The sequence below is a fragment of the Oncorhynchus kisutch genome, linkage group LG23 (assembly GCF_002021735.2).
Source record: "Oncorhynchus kisutch isolate 150728-3 linkage group LG23, Okis_V2, whole genome shotgun sequence".
Taxonomy (NCBI): domain Eukaryota; kingdom Metazoa; phylum Chordata; class Actinopteri; order Salmoniformes; family Salmonidae; genus Oncorhynchus; species Oncorhynchus kisutch.
In genome coordinates, this window is record NC_034196.2 from 21,468,134 (window position 1) to 21,489,829 (window position 21,696).

Consider the following 21,696-nt stretch of genomic DNA (forward strand, 5'->3'; position numbering starts at 1 on the left):
GTGAATGAATACACATTCAATCATTTGAGGAAATGAAATCTGATGGATGACACTCAGTTGATGTTTTGTCTTGGGTAGAGTTTCAGCAGATGTTGGAAGACATTTTGGCTGGAGGGAGGCATTCTTTGCAGTGAAGGTAGACCCATGAGCCCGTCTGAAATGCTTGAAACAGCTGACAGTGAAAAGAGGTTAGCATGTGAAGCATAATTGTCTTTAAATGGTCTCCTAGATTTTCATTGTTTAACATTAGTCGATTTGCAGTTTAAAATAAATGTGTCTCGCCATCTGTGGGGTACCTTGGGAGAAAAAAATCACATCTGGAAGACATCAATGGTTAAGTGATTTGCCTGTCTGGTCAAATCCTAAATAGATAAAAATCTTTGCATTGTTTTACAAATTTTAACAAAATGCTTTTTTTCTTGTTTCATTGCAACATGATGGAACTGTCTGTAAATCATTATTTGTATGCCACATTTTAAAGTGAAATTCGTAATAAGTAACTTTTTAATATAAACATGAATTTATTCATTTTTACTTCATGAAAATCCCATGATATTCCTTCATCTTCGTCTTGACAGAAAGGAGTAAAAAAAAGATGAAGAAGGGAATGCATTTAATGAAAAGAATGGACCTTGAAACAGAGACCTCCATTCCTGGGATCTTCTATTTCAGCTCATGAAACCCTGGACCAACACTTTAAATTATATTTATATATTTTTTCAATGTACATGCTTTCCTTTTGACAGGCAGCCCAATTCTGATATTTTTTTTCCACTAATTGGGCTTTTGACCAATCACATCATCTATTTTTCATAGCTGATCTGACTGCGCTGCATGTCTAAAACTAGTCCTGGAGTCCAGAGTTATGTAGTCAGTAGCATATAACATGTCTATTTGAGATGACCCTGTCTCCTGGTAACTGACGCTTGTACAAACATAATCATGATGTACAACTCAATTTAGCGATAATTAGATTGACCTAATAGTTTCAATAACCTGTAACACAGCTGCTGGCGCCAAAGGCCAATTGGACTATGAGCGCTTAATCTGCTGATTGAATTCCCTTAATCGGGTGAAACAATCAGTGCAAAGTACTTAACATGTTTCAGCTTGACTTTTGTTTGATTAACTTTCCACATGTCACTGTGGAGCCACCAGAGGAAACTATATCTGTAGTGCCTGAAATAATGTTGACTTTTATAGAATATAGTTGCATTCAAATCAAAGGCTTTATGTGTATATTAGTCAGAGAATAGTGTGGGAATCTCAATGAGTATAAGAATTCCTTGAATAATTTTTATTTTTGTCTTCCTTCATTAGTGGTTAGATTGTTGAGCCAGTAACTGAAAGGTTGCTAGATCAAATCCCTGAGCGGACAAGGTAAAAATCTGTCATTCTGCCTCTGAACAAGGCAGTTTACCAACTGTTCCTAGGCCGACATTGTAAATAAGAATTTGTTCTTAACTGATTTGCCTAGTTAAATAAAGGTTACATTAAGGCATGACACAATTAATGCACTGCTCTGCACTGACTTCTTCCTCCATGTCATCAAACAGAGAATAAATCAAATCAAACCGTTAAGCTAGAGAGCATTGACTAAATATCCCAAAGGTCTTAGTGCAATAACATCTTGGATGCTAGCTTGAGCCAGTGATTTTAATGCTCTGAGAAGTGTGAAATGGCACCGGAAGAATTGGCAGCAGTTTTACCGGCGCTCTACCAAATGTGCTATTATGTGGGGGGTTTTCGCATTATTTGTAACTTATTTTGTACATAATGTTTCTGCCACCGCATCTTACAGCAAAAAAATAGCTTCTGGATATCAGGACAGTGATCACTCACCTCGGATTAGACAAAGATTTTTTCTTCAACAAGCAGGACGCACAGGACTCGGAACACCCGACAAGGCCAACATCCCAGTTATTGGCAAGAGGAAGAGACGCAGGTACAAGGGACACAGAGCGGGGTGCCTCGTAAGGATCCGCAGAAGGCGAGTGGGAAATCTGCCGTTACCATCAATATTACTCGCCAACGTGCAATCATTGGACAATAAATTAGATGAGGTACGATCACGAATATCCTACCAACAGGACATCAAAACTGTAACATCTTATGTTTCACGGAATCGTGGCTGAATGATGACATGGATATTCAGCTAGCAGGATATACGCTGCACTGGCTAGATAGAACAGCACACTCCGGTAAGACGAGGGGGGGTGGTCTGTGCATATTTGTAAACAACAGCTGGTGCACGAAATCTCTAGATTTTGCTCGCCTGAAGTAGAGTATCTTATGATAAACTGCAGACCACACTATTTGCCAAGATAGTTCTCATCTATACTTTTCGTGGCTGTTTATTTACCACCACAGACGGATGCTGGCACTAAGACCACATTCAGTCTGCTGTATAAGGAAATAAGTAAACAGGAAACCGCTCACCCAGAGGCGGCGCTCCTAGTGGCCGGGAACTTTAATGCAGGGAAACTTAAATCAGTTCTACCTGATTTCTATCAACATGTTAAATGTGCAACCAAAGGGAAATATTTTTCTAGATAACCCGTACTCCACACACATAGACGCGTACAAAGCTCTCCCTTGCCCTCCATTTGGTAAATCTGACCACAATTCTATCCTCCTGATTCCTGCTTACAAGCTAAAATTAAAGCAGGAAGCACCAGTGACTCAGTCTATAAAAAAGTGGTCAGATGAAGTAGGTGCTAAACTACAGGACTGTTAGCTATCACAGACTGGAACATGTTCCGCGATTCTTCCGATGGCATTGAGGAGTACACCACATCAGTCACTGGCTTTATCAATAAGTGAATCGAGGATGTCGTCCCCACAGTGACTGTAGGTACATACCCCAGAACGTGTGCTCCGGGCATGTGCTGACCAACTGGCAGGTGTCTTCACTGACATGTTCAACATGTCCCTGATTGAGTCTGTAATACCAACATGTTTCAAGCAGACCACCATAGTCCCTGTGCCCAAGAACACTAAGGCAACCTGCCTAAATGACTACAGACCCGTAGCACTCACATCCGTAGCCATGAAGTGCTTTGAAAGGCTGGCAATGGCTCACATCACATCAACACCATTATCCCAGAAACCCTAGACCCACTTCAATTTGCGTACTGCCAAAACAGATTCCACAGAGGATGCAATCTCTATTGCACTCCACACCGCCCTTTCCAAACTGGACAAAAGGAACATCTACGTGAGAATGCTATTCATTGACTACAGCTCAGCGTTCAACACCATATTGCCCTCAAAGCTCATCACTAAGCTAAGGATCCTGGGACTAAACACCTCCCTCTGCAACTGGATTCTAGACTTCCTGACGGGCCGCCCCCAGGTGGTGAGGGTAGGTAGCAACACATTTGCCACACTGATCCTCAACACTGGAGCCCCTCAGGGGTGCCTGCTCAGTCCCCTCCTGTACTCCTTGTTCACCCACGACTGCATGGCCAGGCACAAGTCCAACACCATCATTAAGTTTGCAGATGGCACAACAGTGGTAGGACTGATCACCGACAACGACGAGACAGCCTATAGGGAGGAGGTCAGAGATCTGGCTTGGTGGTGCCAGAATAACAACCTATCCCTCAACGTAACCAAGACTAAGGAGATGATTGTGGACTACAGGAAAAGGAGGACCAAGCACGCCCCCATTCTCATCGACGGGGCTGTAGTGGAGCAGGTTGAGAGCTTCAAGTTCCTTGGTGTCCACATCACCAACGAACTAGAATGGTCCAAACACACCTAGACAGTTGTGAAAAGTGCACAACAAAACCTATTCCCCCTCAGGAAACTAAAAAGATTTGTCATGGGTCCTCAGATCCTCAAAAGGCTCTACAGCTGCAACATCGAGAGCATCACTTCCTGATATGGCAAATGCTCTGCCTCCGACCGCAAGGCACTACAGAGGGTAGTGCGTACGGCCCAGTACATCACTGGTGCTAAGCTGCCTGCCATCCAGAACCTCTACACCAGGCGGTGTCAGAGGAAGGCCCTAAAAATTGTCAAAGACCCCAGCCACCCCAGTCATAGACTGTTCTCTCTACTACCACATGGCAAGCGGGACCGGAGTAGCAAGTCTAGGACCAAAAGGCTTCTCAACAGTTTTTACCCCCAAGCCATAAGACTCATGAACAGGTAACGAAATGGCTACCCGGACTACTTGCATTGTGTGCCACCCCCCCAACCCCTCTTTTACGCTGCTGCTACTCTATGTTTATCATATATGCATAGTTACTTTAACTATACATTCATGTACATACTACCTCAATTAGCCCGACTAACCGGTGCCCCCGCACATTGGTCATCCGGACTATCTGCATTGTGTCCCGCCACCCGCCACCCACCACCTGCCAACCCCTCTTTTACGCTACTGCTACTCTCTGTTTATCACATATGCTTGGTCACTTTAACCATACCTGCGTGTACATACTACCTCAATCAGCCTGACTAACTGGTGTCTGTATATAGCCTCACTACTGTTATAGCTTTGCTGCTGTTATAGCCTCGCTACTGTATATAGCCTCGCTACTGTATATAGCCTCGCTACTGTATATAGCCTCGCTACTGTTATAGCCTCGCTACTGTTATAGCCTCGCTACTGTATATAGCCTCGCTACTGTTATAGCCTCACTACTGTTATAGCCTCGCTACTGTATATAGCCTCACTACTGTATATAGCCTCGCTACTGTATATAGTCTCTCTACTGTATATAGCCTCACTACTGTATATAGCCTCGCTACTGTATATAGCCTCTCTACTGTATATAGCCTCACTACTGTATATAGTCTCTCTACTGTATATAGCCTCTCTACTGTATATAGCCTCTCTACTGTATATTGCCTCGCTACTGTTATTTTTCACTGTCGTTTTTACTGTTGTTTTTATTTCTTTACTTATCTATTGTTCACCTAATACCTATTTTTAAACTTAAAATTGCACTGTTGATTAGAGCCTGTAAGTAAGCATTTCACTGTAATGCTGTTGTATTCGGCGCACGTGACAAATAAACTTTGATTTGATTTGAAGCAAAGCCCTTTCCAGCCCTCCTGAAGCTCTGAGCTCAGAGCAGAGAGCTAGCGCTTGGCAATGTCATCCTTTAGTTCTTGGCTTTGTTGCAGAATATGTTGATTTTTCCACAGTGTTTCTACTGTATATACTTTCAGCTGGGCTTCCCAGAAATGAGAGAGAAGCAGACCAGCAGGAGAGCAGAAATACCTCAGACTCTTTCTTTAAATACGCAATTCTTGTTTCATGGTGTTTTTAAACCTGGACTGAGGGCTGGGTATAGTCTGGATTTGCCTGTCTGTTTTAGTCATAGCTAGCTCAGCTGTTGCTGCCTTGTTTGGCATTTGGCATTACAAAGACAATAGTCCTGGCTAATGCTGAAGGAAATTGGAAGACAGGCTATGCTGTGCTTTAGCTTTTATGACACATGGACATTATAAAATGGTTGTTATGAAACAGGCTAGTTCTAATCCTTATTGACAAGCAGTCAATAGTCAATGGCAGTAGCAATCCCAAGGTGACTATAGTTAGATGAGTAGGTAGATGAGCTGCTTTGAGCTGTGTGATAAAACATCCTGTCAATTGGCTGATTTCAATCAGTCTATTCTCCATTTCGGAGTTTTGCACAAGAGTGTTTACTTTAGATGTGTGCTGTTATGAATGACATGAAAATGTCTGCTATTTTATGGGTATTAACCTCAATGTAATCTGTCTGAGCTTAGCCACATAGAACCCTGTTGATGTAACACTGATGGAACAGGCTAAATAAAAACAGAAGTTGTTAGATGCCCTTTGCGATCTCCATCTGAGAAATTATTTTTGGGTAGATAAAAAAGAAAATGGTCACACGTTCCCTTTACTGCAGTCCAAGACTGGAATATGAAATATCAATTCAGATCTTTGATACGCTGTCACTTTGTCGAAACATTCATGTATCTCTTCATAAATGGTCCCATTTATGAGAAAAGCTATCAAATCCAGTCACATTTTCCCATCTCTCTGGACCGACCCAATCAAATGGGGTTACATAACTTTTCAATTGAATGCCTCTACAGTCCTTCATTCTTTGTCCTGGACATAGGTTGTAATGATACTGCCTGAGCGGTTTGAACGGAGCGTGCACAGCTGACTCAATCATTCAGTTTCAGTCCCAGGTGCCCTTGTCTGGCTCCATGGGGCTGTGTGACATCATCGCCCACCACCCGCTCGTCTCTAATGGAGGCCTCAGCTGGTGAAGGGGCTTGTGAATAATTTACGAGCTCTGGTGCACTTTATAACCTGGCCTGCAAGGCTGCCTTCCTGGGACATTCTCTCTAATTGCATTAGTATAATAGTAGTAGGGGGAACTAGCTTTTATTGACTAATCTAATCAATAGCACCACTTCTGTTCACAAGGACTGGGGGTGCGGTGGACAGATGATCCTATAGGATAAGATTAACAACAGAGCATTTCCAGATGAATTGTTCTCATTGGAGTGAATTCAAGGGGCGAAATTGTGGTGTTGATATTGAGGGGGGACGAACACTAAGTCATGTCCCATCTGTGCAACTCTACAGTTTGTCGTTACTTACTATGCCTCTCTTGAGAGGTATTTTGAGGGGTATATGGAGGGGTATTTTCAAAAACACAGTATAAGTGGAAGGCCCCCCAATTAATATACCTGTATATACAGTTGAAGTCGGAAGTTTACATAAACTTGTTTTAATGACTCCAATCTAAGTGTTTCAACTACTCCACAAACTATAGTTTTGGCAAGTTGATTAGGACATCTACTTTGTGCATGACACAAGTAATTTTTCCAACAATTGTTTACAGACAGATTATTTCACTTATAATTCACTGTATCACAATTCCAGTGGGTCAGAAGTTTACATACACTAAGTTGGCTGCGCCTTCAAACAGCTTGGAACATTTCTGAAAATTATGTCATGGCTTTAGAAGCTTCTGATAGGCTAATTGACATCATTTGAGTAAATTGGAGGTGTACCTGTGGATGTATTTCAAGGCCTACCTTCAAACTCAGTGCCTCTTTGCTTGACATCATGGGAAAATCGAAAGAAATCAGAAACAAAATGGTAGACCTCCACAAGTCTGGTTCATCCTTGGGAGCAATTTCTAAACGCCTGAAGGTACCACGTTCATCTGTACAAATAATAGTATGCAAGTATAAACACCATGGGACCACGCAGCCATCATCCCACTCAGGAAGGAGATGCGTTCTGTCTCCTAGAGATGAACGTACTTTGATGCGAAAAGTGCAAATCAATCTCAGAATAACAGTAAAGGACCTTGTGAAGACACTGGAGGAAAACGGTACAAACGTATCTATATCCACAGTAAAATGAGTCCTATATCAACATAACCTGAAAGGCAACTCAGCAAGGAAGAAGCCACTGCTCCAAAACCGCCATAAAAAAGCCAGACTACGGTTTGCAACTGCACATGTGGACAAAGATAGTACTTTTTAGAGAGATGTCTGTATATATAAATATATATATTTATGGAAAACACCTAATTTCCTGCATTTCAATACATTTTGCCATGTGGCAGAGAGAAGAAAAAAAGTACCATTTTATAATGCTTTATAATGGATTATAATGCTATTCCAAACATTTTGTCATGAGCCTGAGAGAACATTTAGCAGTTTTAAAGCTAATTTCCTGCAATTCTACACATTTTGCAATGTAACAGAGAGAAAAAATGTGCTGTTTTATAGCTCATCTCATGCTATTCTTCACATTTTATCATGAGGAAAAGAGAACATTTTGCAGTTTTAAAGCTAATTTCCTGCTACTCTACACATTCTGCCATAAGGCTGAGAGAAAATGTTGCAGTTTTAAAGTAACTGTCGCATGAAAATCTCACATTTAAAAGTTCATATTCTGTTAACTCATAGCCATACAATGTTGTTGACTGTGGAAAAAAACACTTCAAAAACCCAACCTCAATCTTGTATCTCAAAGAGACCGTTTCATAAATGGTTGCTATTATCTCATAGAGGACGATGTCATCCTCCTGAGGAGAATGAGCTGGCCAATCAGCAGTCTAATCGCATGAATATTTTTTATGACCAGTATACGCCCACACCATTCCAACACAGAAAAGCTTATTTGTAACATGCTTAATTAAAACTATTTCATTTATATTGTAATTCATTTTAGGTCATATTTCATAGAAATCTGGAAACACTGGAGTTACTTTAAAGGTTGACTTTGAGAAAAACACAAAAATAATGGCTTTAAATTGTAAATCTCATCATACCAGGTCATTTAATGCTTATATACTACAACAAAAATGGATGAATAAGATATTTGGCTACAGAAGTGACATTTCTCCATTTCTCTACAGCTTCCATCCAAAAACAAATCATGTGAAATGATGTCAACACATACTGGAGAAGTTACTGCCAAGCCTCAAGTGGCTAGCTCAGCTAAAGAACTGACTATGTCGGTCACAATGCGCATTACCAAAATGATACATCGATGAACTAGAAAATGCACACACATTTCTGTTTGAAAATGTTGAAAGAGGAGTTGGACCGTTTTTTCATGCCCAAAGTTGACAGTTAAAGCAAATTTCCTGCAATTCGATAAAACCACCTGTTCTGAATATTGGGGGGGACATGTCCCCCCATCCCCCACGGCAATTCCACCTATGGGGGAATTAGTTTCCCATATTCTGTTGTATACCAATGAGCAAAACAAACAGCTGATAAATGATTTGTGTTGATTCACTCAGAGTCATTTACCATTCATGTCCTGGTCAGAGCGAAGAGCCATCAGTGACAATATTCATACACAACATCCTCGTGGCAAGGGGATGAGCTATTCCAACAAGGTTAAGTACCTCTACACTATACTGAATGACTCCAACTGAAAGAGTCGTTGAGAGAATTGTTTATTAATGAAGGAGATCGTATTGGAATATAAACTCAAGGTCATTTATGAGAGAATGATGACAGATGAAGAATGTAAAAAATCTCAAGAGCTTAACCATGTTGATAGTAATGGGATTGTCTTTTGTAGGGGATTGCCCACCTTTCATGTAAAGAAAAAGAAAAATGAGGCTCCCTCCCTTTCCAATTTATGGAACTGCTTACTCAGCATTGTGTGCCTATGTAACACCTACTCCGTTACACCTACTATACATAGCGTTTTGGCGAGCTTTGGGGTAGAAATTAACTACCCGAACACACTGCTCTTACAATAAGGTCATCCCAGTTGATGATAGTAAACTTTCACTGAAATCATTTTACATGGACATATTCATCAATTTAATTATCCAACATGTTATGTAAGGAAACAGGTAATGGATTGTGTTGTCTCATTCGGGTCAATTCAAACTCATAATAGAATTATGATGATGCATGGACAGCTGTTCTCTAAAGACTGGATTCTGGTTGGTGAGCAAACTCACAGAAAGTGTCCAGGTGCAATGGCCTTCTCAGTGAATCCACTGCCACACACACACTCACAACAACATTGGAGATGGTCAAGTGACCCCAGAGGTAGATTTCAAATGTATCAGCAGCAGCCTCCCCCCTCCTCCCTACATGCCCTAAAGATTTATAACATGACTGGAGAAGTGTTAGCTTGGCTAGCTGATTCACCAGGGTCAAATGACAGAATCTTGCTGTTTGATGAGCCACATGATGAAAGAGCAATCATATAGCATCTTTACATCACTCCCCATAGACTTCCGGCTACATCTGGAGCCTTTTACACCATGGTTTCACTATGTGGTTGAATTGAAATCCTACGAAGTCAGAGCCAATAGCTCATTCACATTGTGGTGTACGTGTCAAAGCCAATCTGGAATATAGATATAAAGATGAGGTATTCATAAATCGTGTATAGGGATTGGGGTGGAAATATGGTTATGGGAATGAAGAGTGGATCTGTCTTGAGCATAGATTACAGTACAGGACATGGTGGTGATAGACTGATAGTATAGAAAGATATGTTTTGGAAATTTGCCATTTCCCGTCAGATTCTGCACTAAATTTAAACCTACTGCTTGATAAGAGGGTTCATTCCAGGTTCAAGGCCAGTTTGCAGAAAACCCCCAGCTGGAATTGTCATGAAGTGATCAATATTGTACAAGCGTAATACACACAAAAAACAATACCTATAGTTCCGTCTGATAAAAAATCTTGTTGTAAACTGTTTTCCATTAAAGGTTTCTTGATATAGTCATATTGCAAAAGCCAGTGGTTCCAAGAACTTCTGTAGAAAGAGGAGCTGGACCATTTGAAAATGTGTTGATTTTAAAAGCATCAAGTAAAACAAGAGTTGACACTCTTGGTCTCATAATTTAACATATTGTCAAATCAAAACATAATCAACGTACATTGGCATTAATCCCCAAAAATTTGACAGCTACTAAGTAACAGTATGATTCGACTCACAATAATAAGGTAGTAATAGGCTGCGTCTACACAGGCAGCCCAATTCTGATCTTTTTTCCACTAATTGGTCTTTAGACCAATCGCATCAGATCTTTTCCAGAGAGAGAAAAATATCAGAATTGCCTTTGTAAACGCAGCCATGTTAACTTGCAAAATAGGCATTAGCACAACTGCAACACAGTGTCAATGTATCACATTTTTAGGGATAAAAATGGAGAAAAAAAGTGATCTGATTTGACTGATCAATTATAAAGCTAATGGCATTATCATAAACTTTATTCAATGATAACAGCATAGAAATTTTCCACAAGATAATAACTATGTAAATACTTTGTTACCAGTGTGTATCTGTTGTGTTACAAAGTCAGATGAGTTGGGAGGTTCTCAGTTCTTAGAGCAAAGACAACAAACAAACAGTGGGTTTGGTTTAGTAAGAAAATGTGCAGTATAAGGATCAATGTTGTTTGGGCAAAGAGGGTGAAAGAGCTGTTGCCGTTCAGTTCTAACAGAGAGGTTACGTGGTCAGAGGAGTTCTGCTCATTGAATTGGAATGAACCAAGATGTGATGCTTTTTCACACCTGGTTGAAACAGACCAGTGTTCAGGCCACAATAGGAGCCTTTCTTTCCTTAACGTGCCATTGAGCAGCAAAAATCTGTAAAGTTCAGGGAGCACACAGATTTTTTTGTTTTATTATTATCTATAAATTGAGAAAATGAATGCCCCCTTGGTTTATTCGTGCTTCACTTTCAGGCCTAGAGACTTCAGTCCGGTTGCCAGCTGCATACCTATTAGCACCCCACAGAAACCCTAACATCATCTCTGTGGGGTTGTGTTTGTTTGACTTTGTCATTATTGAACTGAGACACACATACACAGTGGTTGTGAATTGAGAATGTGTATTGACTCATTTTCAAGGGTGCACTGGCTATCCCGGATAATGTTTAGACTGAGAAACACTTCCAAACTTTCGACTCTGGTCTTGGACAATTCAACTTTGGTTGAGTTTATCTCAGAAATATTAAAGGTGTTTCTGAGGCCAAGTTTTCCATTCTTTCTGGACCTCAATCCTGACTCTTGAATTAATTTATTGAGGGCTTGAATAAAAATAGAATAAGACATGAGTTTTTGTGCCTTAGTGTTGATTGAATATGTTTGAATAAAGATGATCCCAAAAGTGTCTTTAAGATGTCATCAGTGAGTTTGTAATTTGATGTAATGAGTGTGTAATTTGATGTAATTCTGGGGCATTCCAAGTGTGAACTTCACAAATCATAAATCCAGTTTTGACATATGATATATTGTTGTTATTCAATATTCAACAATAATACGCAGGTTAATGAGTGAGAGGTCATTCATCACTACAGTTAAATTGTATAACAATTTTTTACATTCAGCATCACTTCGTCTCGGGAAATATAGTATTCTTTCTAACAAAGATATCCACATATATTTCAGGATGTTGCGTTTACCTGGAAATAATCAGAATTCATGTGAACATTAGTTTTGAAAACAAAGCTTGTCCAAAAAAAGTGGTCTCTTTGCACAATTTAACCCGGGTATGGGGTAAGTTGAGCCCTGGGCCAGGTAAGTTAATAAGCCGCCTACACATTTCTGTACTGGATTAAATATTACCACTACCTTTTTAAAACCATGTCTATCTTTATTTCCCAAACACAATTCAACACAATCACAATCACTTTGTCTTTTATTAATTTTGAGTGTATTTTAACACAGGCTTAACACCTAACAAACACTTAGTACTTTTTTGAACACTTTTCTTTGCATAGGATAGGCCATGTTGATCCCTCATATCCCAGCGATAATGCCTTGCCTTACACCTGGGAAGAAAACACTTACATTTCCTCAACTTGCTATTGGCTCAACTTACCCCAAGGCAAACATTTTGATTCATATCCCAGATAGTTACAATGATGTGCTTTCATGCTAGGTTTAGGACCTCATATTAAAGCTTATAGAAACCCCAACTGCTGTATAGAACAATATTACAACTATCTACTTTGGTTTAGATAAAAGCATCATAAAATCTCTAACACAAATGAATTTGACTTGGTGTAAAGCTAGTTCGTTTTGTTCCCTAACTTGCTTACCACTTTTTCCATGTGGTTTCTTCCTTCAGACTCCATGATATTATGACCTCTTCCTAAATTTGGTAAACTTATACATTTTGTGTATGGTTTCATAAAAACAAACTCAACTTACCCCACTCTAGCCTACAACTGCTTTCCATGAAATTTCCACAAAAAAGCTAAAGGCCAAAAATCCAGGGGTCCAGGCGGCTTCAACCGTATGTTTTCAAGCTCCACAGAAGGAATATGTCTTGTAAACTGATCTTGCTGCCCGTTCATGACCTCACCCTTCAAGCATGAGTTCTCAGCATGGGCCGGGTTTAAAAGCACAGCTTTCTAGGGTAACTAAAACTAATGATCATCTGTCCCTATGAAGAGTAGCATAAGGTAGAGCTAAAAAGATGAACCTATAGATGTTCTTTAACACATCCCTTCTGCCCATGACAGCAGATTTTGTTTTTCTACTTTGCATTTGTGTTCTAAAAGCAATTTACTAAAGCAATGTTTTTCTTAATTCTCCAATAAATACATATTTAGTGAGTGCTGCTTGGTATAATAATGGTGTTCTTAATATTTACTAATTTAAGACTTATAGAAAATGTCAGGATCTGGCAACGTGATCTGTACAACAAACTACAGTAAACCAGGTTTAATTCCAAATAACAAAAACATTACTGAAATATTTCTCATTTGGTGACAAGCAGTTGTCCAACAAACAGTTTGAGAGCTGTGAACAGATGCAATTATGATGGCCATAATGGATACAGTGAAGGGCCTCTGTGGGATGACAGGTGGTCTTGCACAACATAAGCTCTGCGAATCCCCTCGTGGGTCATTGCACAAGGTCCCCTGGCGTGCAGCTGTGGATGAGCTAAAGTGAACTTCTCCCCCTCTGCTGTGTCCATTGGCCTTAAATACTTGAGGCTTGATGTGATCAATTGTAATTGACGCCGCTTGCTTTCTCCAGGACGGGTTGAGTCCTGTGCATCTGCCTGTTCTTTTAATGGGATCCTCATATTCCAAGAATAGTCAAGTAGCTCTTAGTCTACAGCCTTGTCTGCAATGGAACACCCTAGCAAAAAAGCAGTGCCAGAAAATAGACAGGTGACATTGAACTCACAGATTCCAGTTTAGGAACAAAGGGTAGGCTAAACTCATTGGAATGGCTGTTAGGGAAACTGGATGTGTAGGAAATGTCTTACTGTTAAATCTGATTTAGACAGATCTCAATTTACAATCTTTATAAACAGTTATGACTATGGAATCAGATAATTGCTGTTGACCCCTTGTTATCCAAGCCTATATCCACTAAGAAAATGGGTCTGTTACAAAATAAAATCACTTTTCATTTACAAAAGGGATGGATCCATGTTAATTTACAAAACATGTCTACTGGAATCAGAAGCCAGAATGGGGCTTGACTAGTGGAATGGATATGACCTGAATATCTGCTCTTTAAGACTGCAGTGATGAGGCCTTGAAAAGGAGCAGCTCAGAGCAGCTCAGCTAGCACAGCCACGTGTAGCCAGCAAAGAGCCTTCAGGTGTGGCATCTTAAAGGCATGTGAACACCATTAATGAACTGAACTGCCATTTCCCCTCTAAACCCATCAAGTGGCACAAGCAGTTGCATTCCTCACTTAAACTACTTAAATTTTACTTTTAACTAGGCAAGTCAGTTAAGAACAAATTCTTATTTACAGTGACAGCCAACAAAATCTTTGGACTAGACTAGTTTTACGGTGGCAAATTCTAAATGTGCCCTGCATGCAAGCATCAAAAGGAAATTAGCCTCATGTCACTTGCAGGTTGTGGGCATGTCAGAACTACTCTAGCAGATCACTAAACACAGTCACTAACCAAGATAGGACTGTAACCAGAGCACTACCTCCCTCTCGTGGACACTTGCAGTTACAAGACCAAGTTGTGCAATATGAATTCCTTCAAAATGAACGATATATTTCTACTTAAAACATATTTAACTACGCAAGTCAGTTAAGAAAAAAATCGTATTTACAATGACGGCCTACCAAAAGGCCTCCTTGCGGGGACGAAGATATGACAAAACACACATCACAACAAGCGAGACAACACTACATGAAGAGACCTAAGACAACATAGCAAGGCAGCAACACATGGTAGCAGCACATAACATGGTACCAACATTATTGGGCACAAACAACAAAAAGGGCAAGGTAGAGAAAACAATACATCACGCAAAGCAGCCACAACTGTCAGCATGTGTCCATGATGGAGTCTGAATGAGAGTTAAAACTGTCCAGTTTTAGTGTTTGTTGCAGCTCGTTCCAGTCGCTTAGCTGCAGCAGAATGAAAAGGCGAGTGACCCAGTGATGTGTGCTCTTTGCGGACCTTTATTAGAATGTGACTGGCAGAAGGGGTGTTGTATGTGGAGGATGAGAGCTGCAGTAGATATCTCAGATAGGGGGAGTGAGGCCTAAGACTGTTTTATAAATAAGCATCAACCAGTGGGTCTTGCGATGGGTATACAGAGATGACCAGTTTACAGGAGTATAGAGTGCAGTGATGTGTCCTATAAGGGGCATTGGTGGCAAATCTGATGGCCGAATGGTAAAGAACATCTAGCAGCTCGAGCACCCTTACCTGCCGATCTATAAATCACGTCTCCGTAATCTAGCATGGTAGGATGGTCCTCTGAATCAGGGTTAGTTTGGCAGCTGTGGTGAAAGAGCGATTTTAGCTCTTAGCTTGCAGCTTTGGTATGTGCTGAGAGAAGGACAGTGTACCGTCTAGCCATACTCCCAAGTACTTGCATGAGGGGACTACCTCAAGATCTAAACCCTGGAGGTAGTAATTACACCTGTGGGGAGGGGAATTTTTACCAAACCACATGACCTTTGTTTTTGAAGGTGTTCAGAACAAGGTTAGAGAAAGCTTGGACACTAACACTGAAGAGCATTTAACAAAATCCAGGGAGAGGCCAGCTGAGTATAAGACTTTCTGCATGTAAATGGATGAGAACTTCCTACTGCCTGAGCAGATTGACAGGCAGTGGGTAAGAGCAGATTGACTATACACTGCACGCAAGGTATTCAGCAAAACAGGCCAAAGACCCCTCAGAGACACCAATACTCCTTAGCCGGCCCACAAGAATGGAATGCCGTAGCAAAGGCTTTGGCTAAGTCAATAAAAATAGCACATTGAGGTCACCATTGCCCTTGATTCTAAGCATTGAGGACCTTTAAGGTTGCAGTGACACATCCATAACCTGAGCAGACACCAAATTGCATATTCGAGAGAATACTATAGACATCAAAAAAAGCCAGTTGATTATTGACAAGTTTTTCCAACACTGATAAATCAGGGCAAAAAAGAAAGGCCTATAACAGGATCAGCTTGATCTCCCCCTTTAAAGCAATTGGAACCTCCCACAGGATAAAGAGGTTGGGCGATAGGGGCAGCAACCTCAAAGGGCCTAAACCATCTGACCCAGATCGTTTTTACAGGTCGTTTAAGGAGCTCCTTTAGCACCTCGGACTCAGTGACTGCCTACAGGAAAACTGTAGCGGGGCGGGGGGGGGGGGGGGAGTCACATTAGATGGGGTGGGAGATGAGGAAATGTTGGATGGGCAAGACTGCGTCAAATAGGAATCCTGACTTAAGTGGTCATTAAAGAGCTCAGCCATGTGCTTCTTGTCAGTAACAACCAACATTAAGGGACATGGGCAGCTGTAAGGGTTTTATTAGCCAGGTCTTTAACCGTTTCAGAACGTCTTAGGGTTAGAACCAGAGAGAACTGCTCCTTAAACTAACTTTGGCCTTCTGGATAGCCTGAGTGAACACATTCCTCATCTGCCTGAACGAGAGCCAGCCTGAGTATGGCGAGCCTGTCACCAAATGCAATTCTTGAGGCAAAGTAATATTTTTAAAAATTAAAAGGTCCAAGCGTCTTCGATACCGAAGGCCATTTCATGAAGGCTAGCGCATTAAAGTTTAAGCAAGCGTCTGACAGATCAGGAAAGCACATTTCACTGTAAAGACATGACGTGTAAACCTGATCATTAAGGTTTACAGAAATCCAGACTATTTGTGAGGATAATGTCAAGGAGCCAAAGAGAGCTTAAGGCAGAGGCCAGTGCTGATGGAGGACTATAGCACCCAGCATCAATCAACAAAGAGTCATTAGAAAGTTTAATGCCTAAAACCAGCTAATAAAATTGTTTGGGGAGAGGCAACTAAGCACTTGAAGGTGATCCTTGGTAAAGATTGCCACACCTACAGCCTGCCAAAAATGTTAACCATAAAGTGTCTGTATAGCAAAGTAGAATTAAAATGTTAAAATGTTTATTGGCATTACTTGAATATACAGTCTTGATCAGACACACAGAGGGTAGAACAAACCTACATTAAGTCAAAGCATTTCATTACTGGAATGGTCTAAACCCAGGTTTGGGAACACAAGCTGTACACTACCCAACACCAATGTTTCTCCCATAATTGTTAAAACCACATAAGTTACACATTATGTACAGTACAATCAGCAGTGCTGTCAGGCATCTCATAGGGTGAGCTGCTTTGCAAGGTCCTTGATCAGCGAAGACTTAAGCTGTGAAATGGTGGCGATTTTCATATGCTTCTGACTAGAGTACTTATTCTTAACTGCCTGCAAAAGAAAAACAAATGGCAACAGGTCATTTAGTAGAAGATGTCATACAATTAGGTGCATTTAAAGAGCTGTTAATGGCATTCACCAATAAGGCGGTTCCTCTACGCACCATATGCTTAGTTTGTCCCTCGTTCACCTTCACAACATTTTTTGCTATGTGCCGCATGACCGGGACTAGGCAGTCTTCAGTGTAGTTCATGTAATGCTGCAGTGTAGAACTCTGGGGAAAGGATACAGAGTCAGTAAGTGACAAGATCAAGTGATGCACTGACCTGGTATACACCAAGGGCTCCCGAGTGACACAGCAGTCCAAGCCTCTGCATCTCAGTGGTAGAGGTGTCACTACAGACCCTGGTTCGCTTCCAGGCTGTATCACATCCAGCTGTGATTGGTAGTCATAGGGTAGCACACACTTCACCCAGCGGTGCCCAGGTTAGGTCATCATTGTAAATACGAATTTGTTAACAGACTTGCCTAGTTAAAACAAACAAAGGGCTTCTTTCCCCACAATCACTGATCAGAGACCAGATAAGCAAATATGGTGGAATCCACTCAGAAAATAGAGACACCCACAGCAGTTACTGAAGGACATCTTACCCAGTCACCGCAGTTGAAGACCTTCAGGGTGAGGGCGAAGGCTGCACTGGCCACCTGGGAGGGAGGGAAGTGCACCATCTCGTAGTCCACCATGGTGAGCTCCACCAAGTACTTTGCCAGGGTGTGGTGCTCAGCAGTCACCTGTAGAGAGACTTAGTCATTTTGATTCTAGAACTGGTGTGACTGTAGGCAATACAGATTGAGTGTCAGTGTTGAAGGGGTCGGTATACCTCGCCAATCTTTGAGGCCCTTCTGAGGAACTGGAGGGGGAGAGGGCGGCCAAAGCTGAACTTCAGCACTCTCAGTATAGTCATTTCCATGTCCCTGATCTGGGCAGTGGTGTAGGCCCGGTCAGTCACAAATGCAAAGTCTGCGATCTCTGGAGGGTACATCTCCTCGTATTTGGAGGCGATGAACATGGCAGTCACACCAACCAACTGAAGTTGCTTTTTGGGCACTGGGTTATCCTGTTGGAGACCATTTTTTGGTTATAATTTCCACAAGTTGGTAGGCCATTTGTCAACTATAGCTAGATACATGCCGCTTCTGTCTTAATGTGTTGCCCTAGAAAACTAAATGAAGGGCTCACCAGAATACCTTATGGCAATAGAGCACATTAGTAATCTAGTCAATGTTGTTTACAGCCCAGGGAGAAAATGCCCAAAAAACAATGGAAAGATATGGCACAGGACTAATTATCAGTTTGACCTGTTAAGGAAATTAAAAGCAGAGAAAAGTCTTGGGTGGATATTTTGTGTAGTTGAAATGCTGTCTGCTTGCATAAGTGTCAAAGATGATTCAGCATCTATTGAGAATGCAGAGGTAAGAGTCACATTTCGCCACTAATGTGAGACAAAATACACCATGTGTTTATCATTTTAGTGCAAGAAATGTATAGTGCTGCAAGAGTTAATATTATGTTACATATGAGAGGTTTTACACCTACAGTCAAGTGTCCATATTACAGTTACCATTAAACCTATGAACTTACAAGGAACCCGTTTACTCATGGATACAGCTTATCAAAGGTGCATGTAAACAGCTTATCCCAAATAAGACCTTCAGCGGGATATGAGCTACCATCCAGAATATTGTGCGCATTTAAACATGGTCAGCAAGCAAGCCCACTGGTGGGCTGTGACATTCCTGCTACACTGTAGTTCACTGGCAGTCATTTATCATCAGGGTGGCTAGAACAGCAGGTCAAGCAAATTACCTGAAGGAAGCGGTCAATGATTCCCACAGTCATATACATGGTCTCCTGCAGCAGGCGGAACTTGATTTGGACCTGGACGAGCCAATCAATGAGAATGGCACGCATGTTGCCTGTAATTTCCTGTCCTTCCAGATATTTGGTTTTAACAGCCTGATCAACCTTTGAGGGGAGACGACACAAAGGGGTATGTAAGCAACAGGCACATGCAGGACAATAAAATACATCTCCTGGACCGTGGCTTTCAGCTGAGAAACATAATACACCAACCTCAAGTTTTTGAAGGTATTTGTAGATGTCCTTCACATATTCACTGCAGAGCATGGGATTGTCATAGTCATCAGCATCCACATCTTTAATATTAAGTAGGACATCAGAGAAGGCCTGGCACAGTTCAATGGGAGCACAGCCAGAGGTCTCCATTGCTGTGGGAGACAGTGGCTCAGGGAAAACCTGACAGACAAAAAAATATATCAATAAAATAATTTAAAAAACACTAGTGTTAATATTCAATATGGGGTATGGTGGTGAACAATGTCTAATCATGATAGTGCATGAAGTTGAGCAGATTAAAGGCTATTACAAAGATATCACAAGCAGCCAAATTATTGCCCTTTGCCCCAGAAACCTCACCTGAACCTCCAGTTTAACTGGGGAAATAACTTTTGGGGGTTGTTGGACTTCAGGGACCGTCGCCAACCGTGTGCTGGCCTTCCTCTCAACCACCTTTGTGGGTTCTGCCTTTGCATCCTGTAGAATAAAAATGAAGCACCATATTTTAGTACTAGAAAGAGGGTAGCTAGAAACCTATGCATTGTGAAATTGTCCCAAAATATAAAAGTCACCTTTTTCAGAGTCTGTCTGGGGACTCCAACATTTCCGATTTCGCCAAGCGCAGCTCGTGTTCTCAGTGTAGGCTTGGTTCCCAGAACTACCTTGCCTGGCAGGGCAGTTTGGTTCTCTGAGGAACCCAGACGATTCTACAGGAAATTTTTAAAAAAGGGAACCATGTAGAATAATATTTTATTAAAATAGAACACGATATAGCATACTGAACGAGTAACGTCAGAGAAGGCAGAAGTAAAACATTTTGCTGAGGCACGAGGCGAGTCACTCCTCTGCATTTAAGCTTGAATTCTAAACAAAAGCAATGAAGTTGCAAACGTAACACAAATAGCTATAATAAACCAAATATATCGTAGCGTAAAACGATTTCAAAAAAAAAAATACAACTTACTCTGGTCATACGGTGAGCCATTTCTAAATATACGATGCTTCGGTGAAAGAGAATACACTTACTGCACACAATTTCTAAGGGTGAATAGCCGTAGTTTAAATCCTGGTTTACTCGAATTTCATTCGTTGCGTTCCAAAATGCGCTGCCATCTGATTGGATGACAAGCACGTGATTAGAATGCGTTCCTAGGACGACCAGTAATCACATGACAGGATTTAGCTAGTTGTTTTTTTTAAAGACTTCCGCCACTTATAAATAAGAAGCAAGTTATCCAGTTCAAAACAAAGGCACTGTATTGTATTTACAGTTCATGTACAATTTAGTTGAGATTTGTGTTACTATATAGATGACATGTCCCAAATATTCTTATAAACCTTTGTAGCTGATTTTCTTAACCTGTATTTTATCTAATACAAGTGTACACTTTGGACTTATTTGAGTATTTACGGTCTTAATAGTGCGTTTACGTGCATGTCGGAACTAGGAAACTAGGTTGTTGCTATCTGGGATCAGACGTCCCACCCTAAATCTTACCCTAACCAGAATCCCTTACCTTAACCATTTTACATTTCAACTTCAATGGAGTAGGGACGTCCCACATACCCTGGAAATCATGGACCCTGTGAAATGTCCGACTTTCTAACTGGTTGAACGTGGCACGTGTACGTATAATGGTGCTTTAAAGACAACTTGGACCTCTGAAAAAAACGAGGTTGAATCATGACGTCAGTGATCTTCAGGTCGGAATTTTGGAGCGCTAGAAAGAGGCACGAGTTCCTGACTTGGAATGCCGAGTTGGATGACCGTTCAAAAATACATTTTCCCAGTCAGAGCTCGTTTTTCCGAGTTCCCAGTTGTCTTGGATGAATTGACGTCGGAAGTCAGAGATTTCCCAGTTGTTGTTAACGGGGCATTACAACAACAAACACGTTATCTAGTTCCGACTAGCAAGTGAACGTGGCATCATATTACCAAAGACGGTGTGGTTAATGCCATATTCATGTGCTAGTCGGAACTAGGTTTACTTTGAAATGTATTACTTGCTATCTGGATGTAGTTATACACGTGGCACATTCAACCAGTTAGTAAGTCGAACATTTGAGTTTCCTAGACTCGACTTGCGGCATTAAAAACGCTGTGATATTACCACAGAGTTTCTAAACCTCTTAACAAATGTGATCTCATGCCAATTAAATGCTGTGACTCCGTTACCATTGCCTCCAAATGAAGTGAAATATTTATGAATTGTTATCACTAAAAACGTGTCAGATAGAGAATCTTTAAACATTGATAATATGATTAATTCTATGAGAGTTTCATTAAGTCAGTGGCTGCAACGTGATATCTCAATTTTGGGTCTTATTCTTTTGTCCAAGACTGATGGTTTATCTAGAATCATTTACTCAAGTCAGCCCCTTTTGATTTATTTTAAGTCAGTACTGTTATATTTAGATTTATATTCGGAGATCACAGTTAGTGAAA

The 21,696-nt window shown here is 41.0% G+C and overlaps 1 protein-coding gene across 1 annotated transcript; it reads right to left on the reverse strand.

Moving 5' to 3' along the window:
• Nucleotides 1-16,823: 16,823 nt before the first annotated feature.
• LOC109867955 (G2/mitotic-specific cyclin-B1) lies at nt 16,824-20,341 on the reverse strand. Its single transcript, XM_020457305.2, has 9 exons — nt 20,215-20,341; nt 19,823-19,957; nt 19,611-19,727; nt 19,248-19,430; nt 18,981-19,139; nt 17,995-18,231; nt 17,765-17,905; nt 17,277-17,387; nt 16,824-17,164 (listed from the first exon to the last, which is right to left on the reverse strand). Exons 1-9 carry the CDS (start codon nt 20,233-20,235, stop codon nt 17,060-17,062), a joined length of 1,209 nt encoding a protein of 402 aa, XP_020312894.1. The 5' UTR covers nt 20,236-20,341; the 3' UTR covers nt 16,824-17,059.
• Between the last annotated feature and the right edge of the window lie 1,355 nt (nt 20,342-21,696).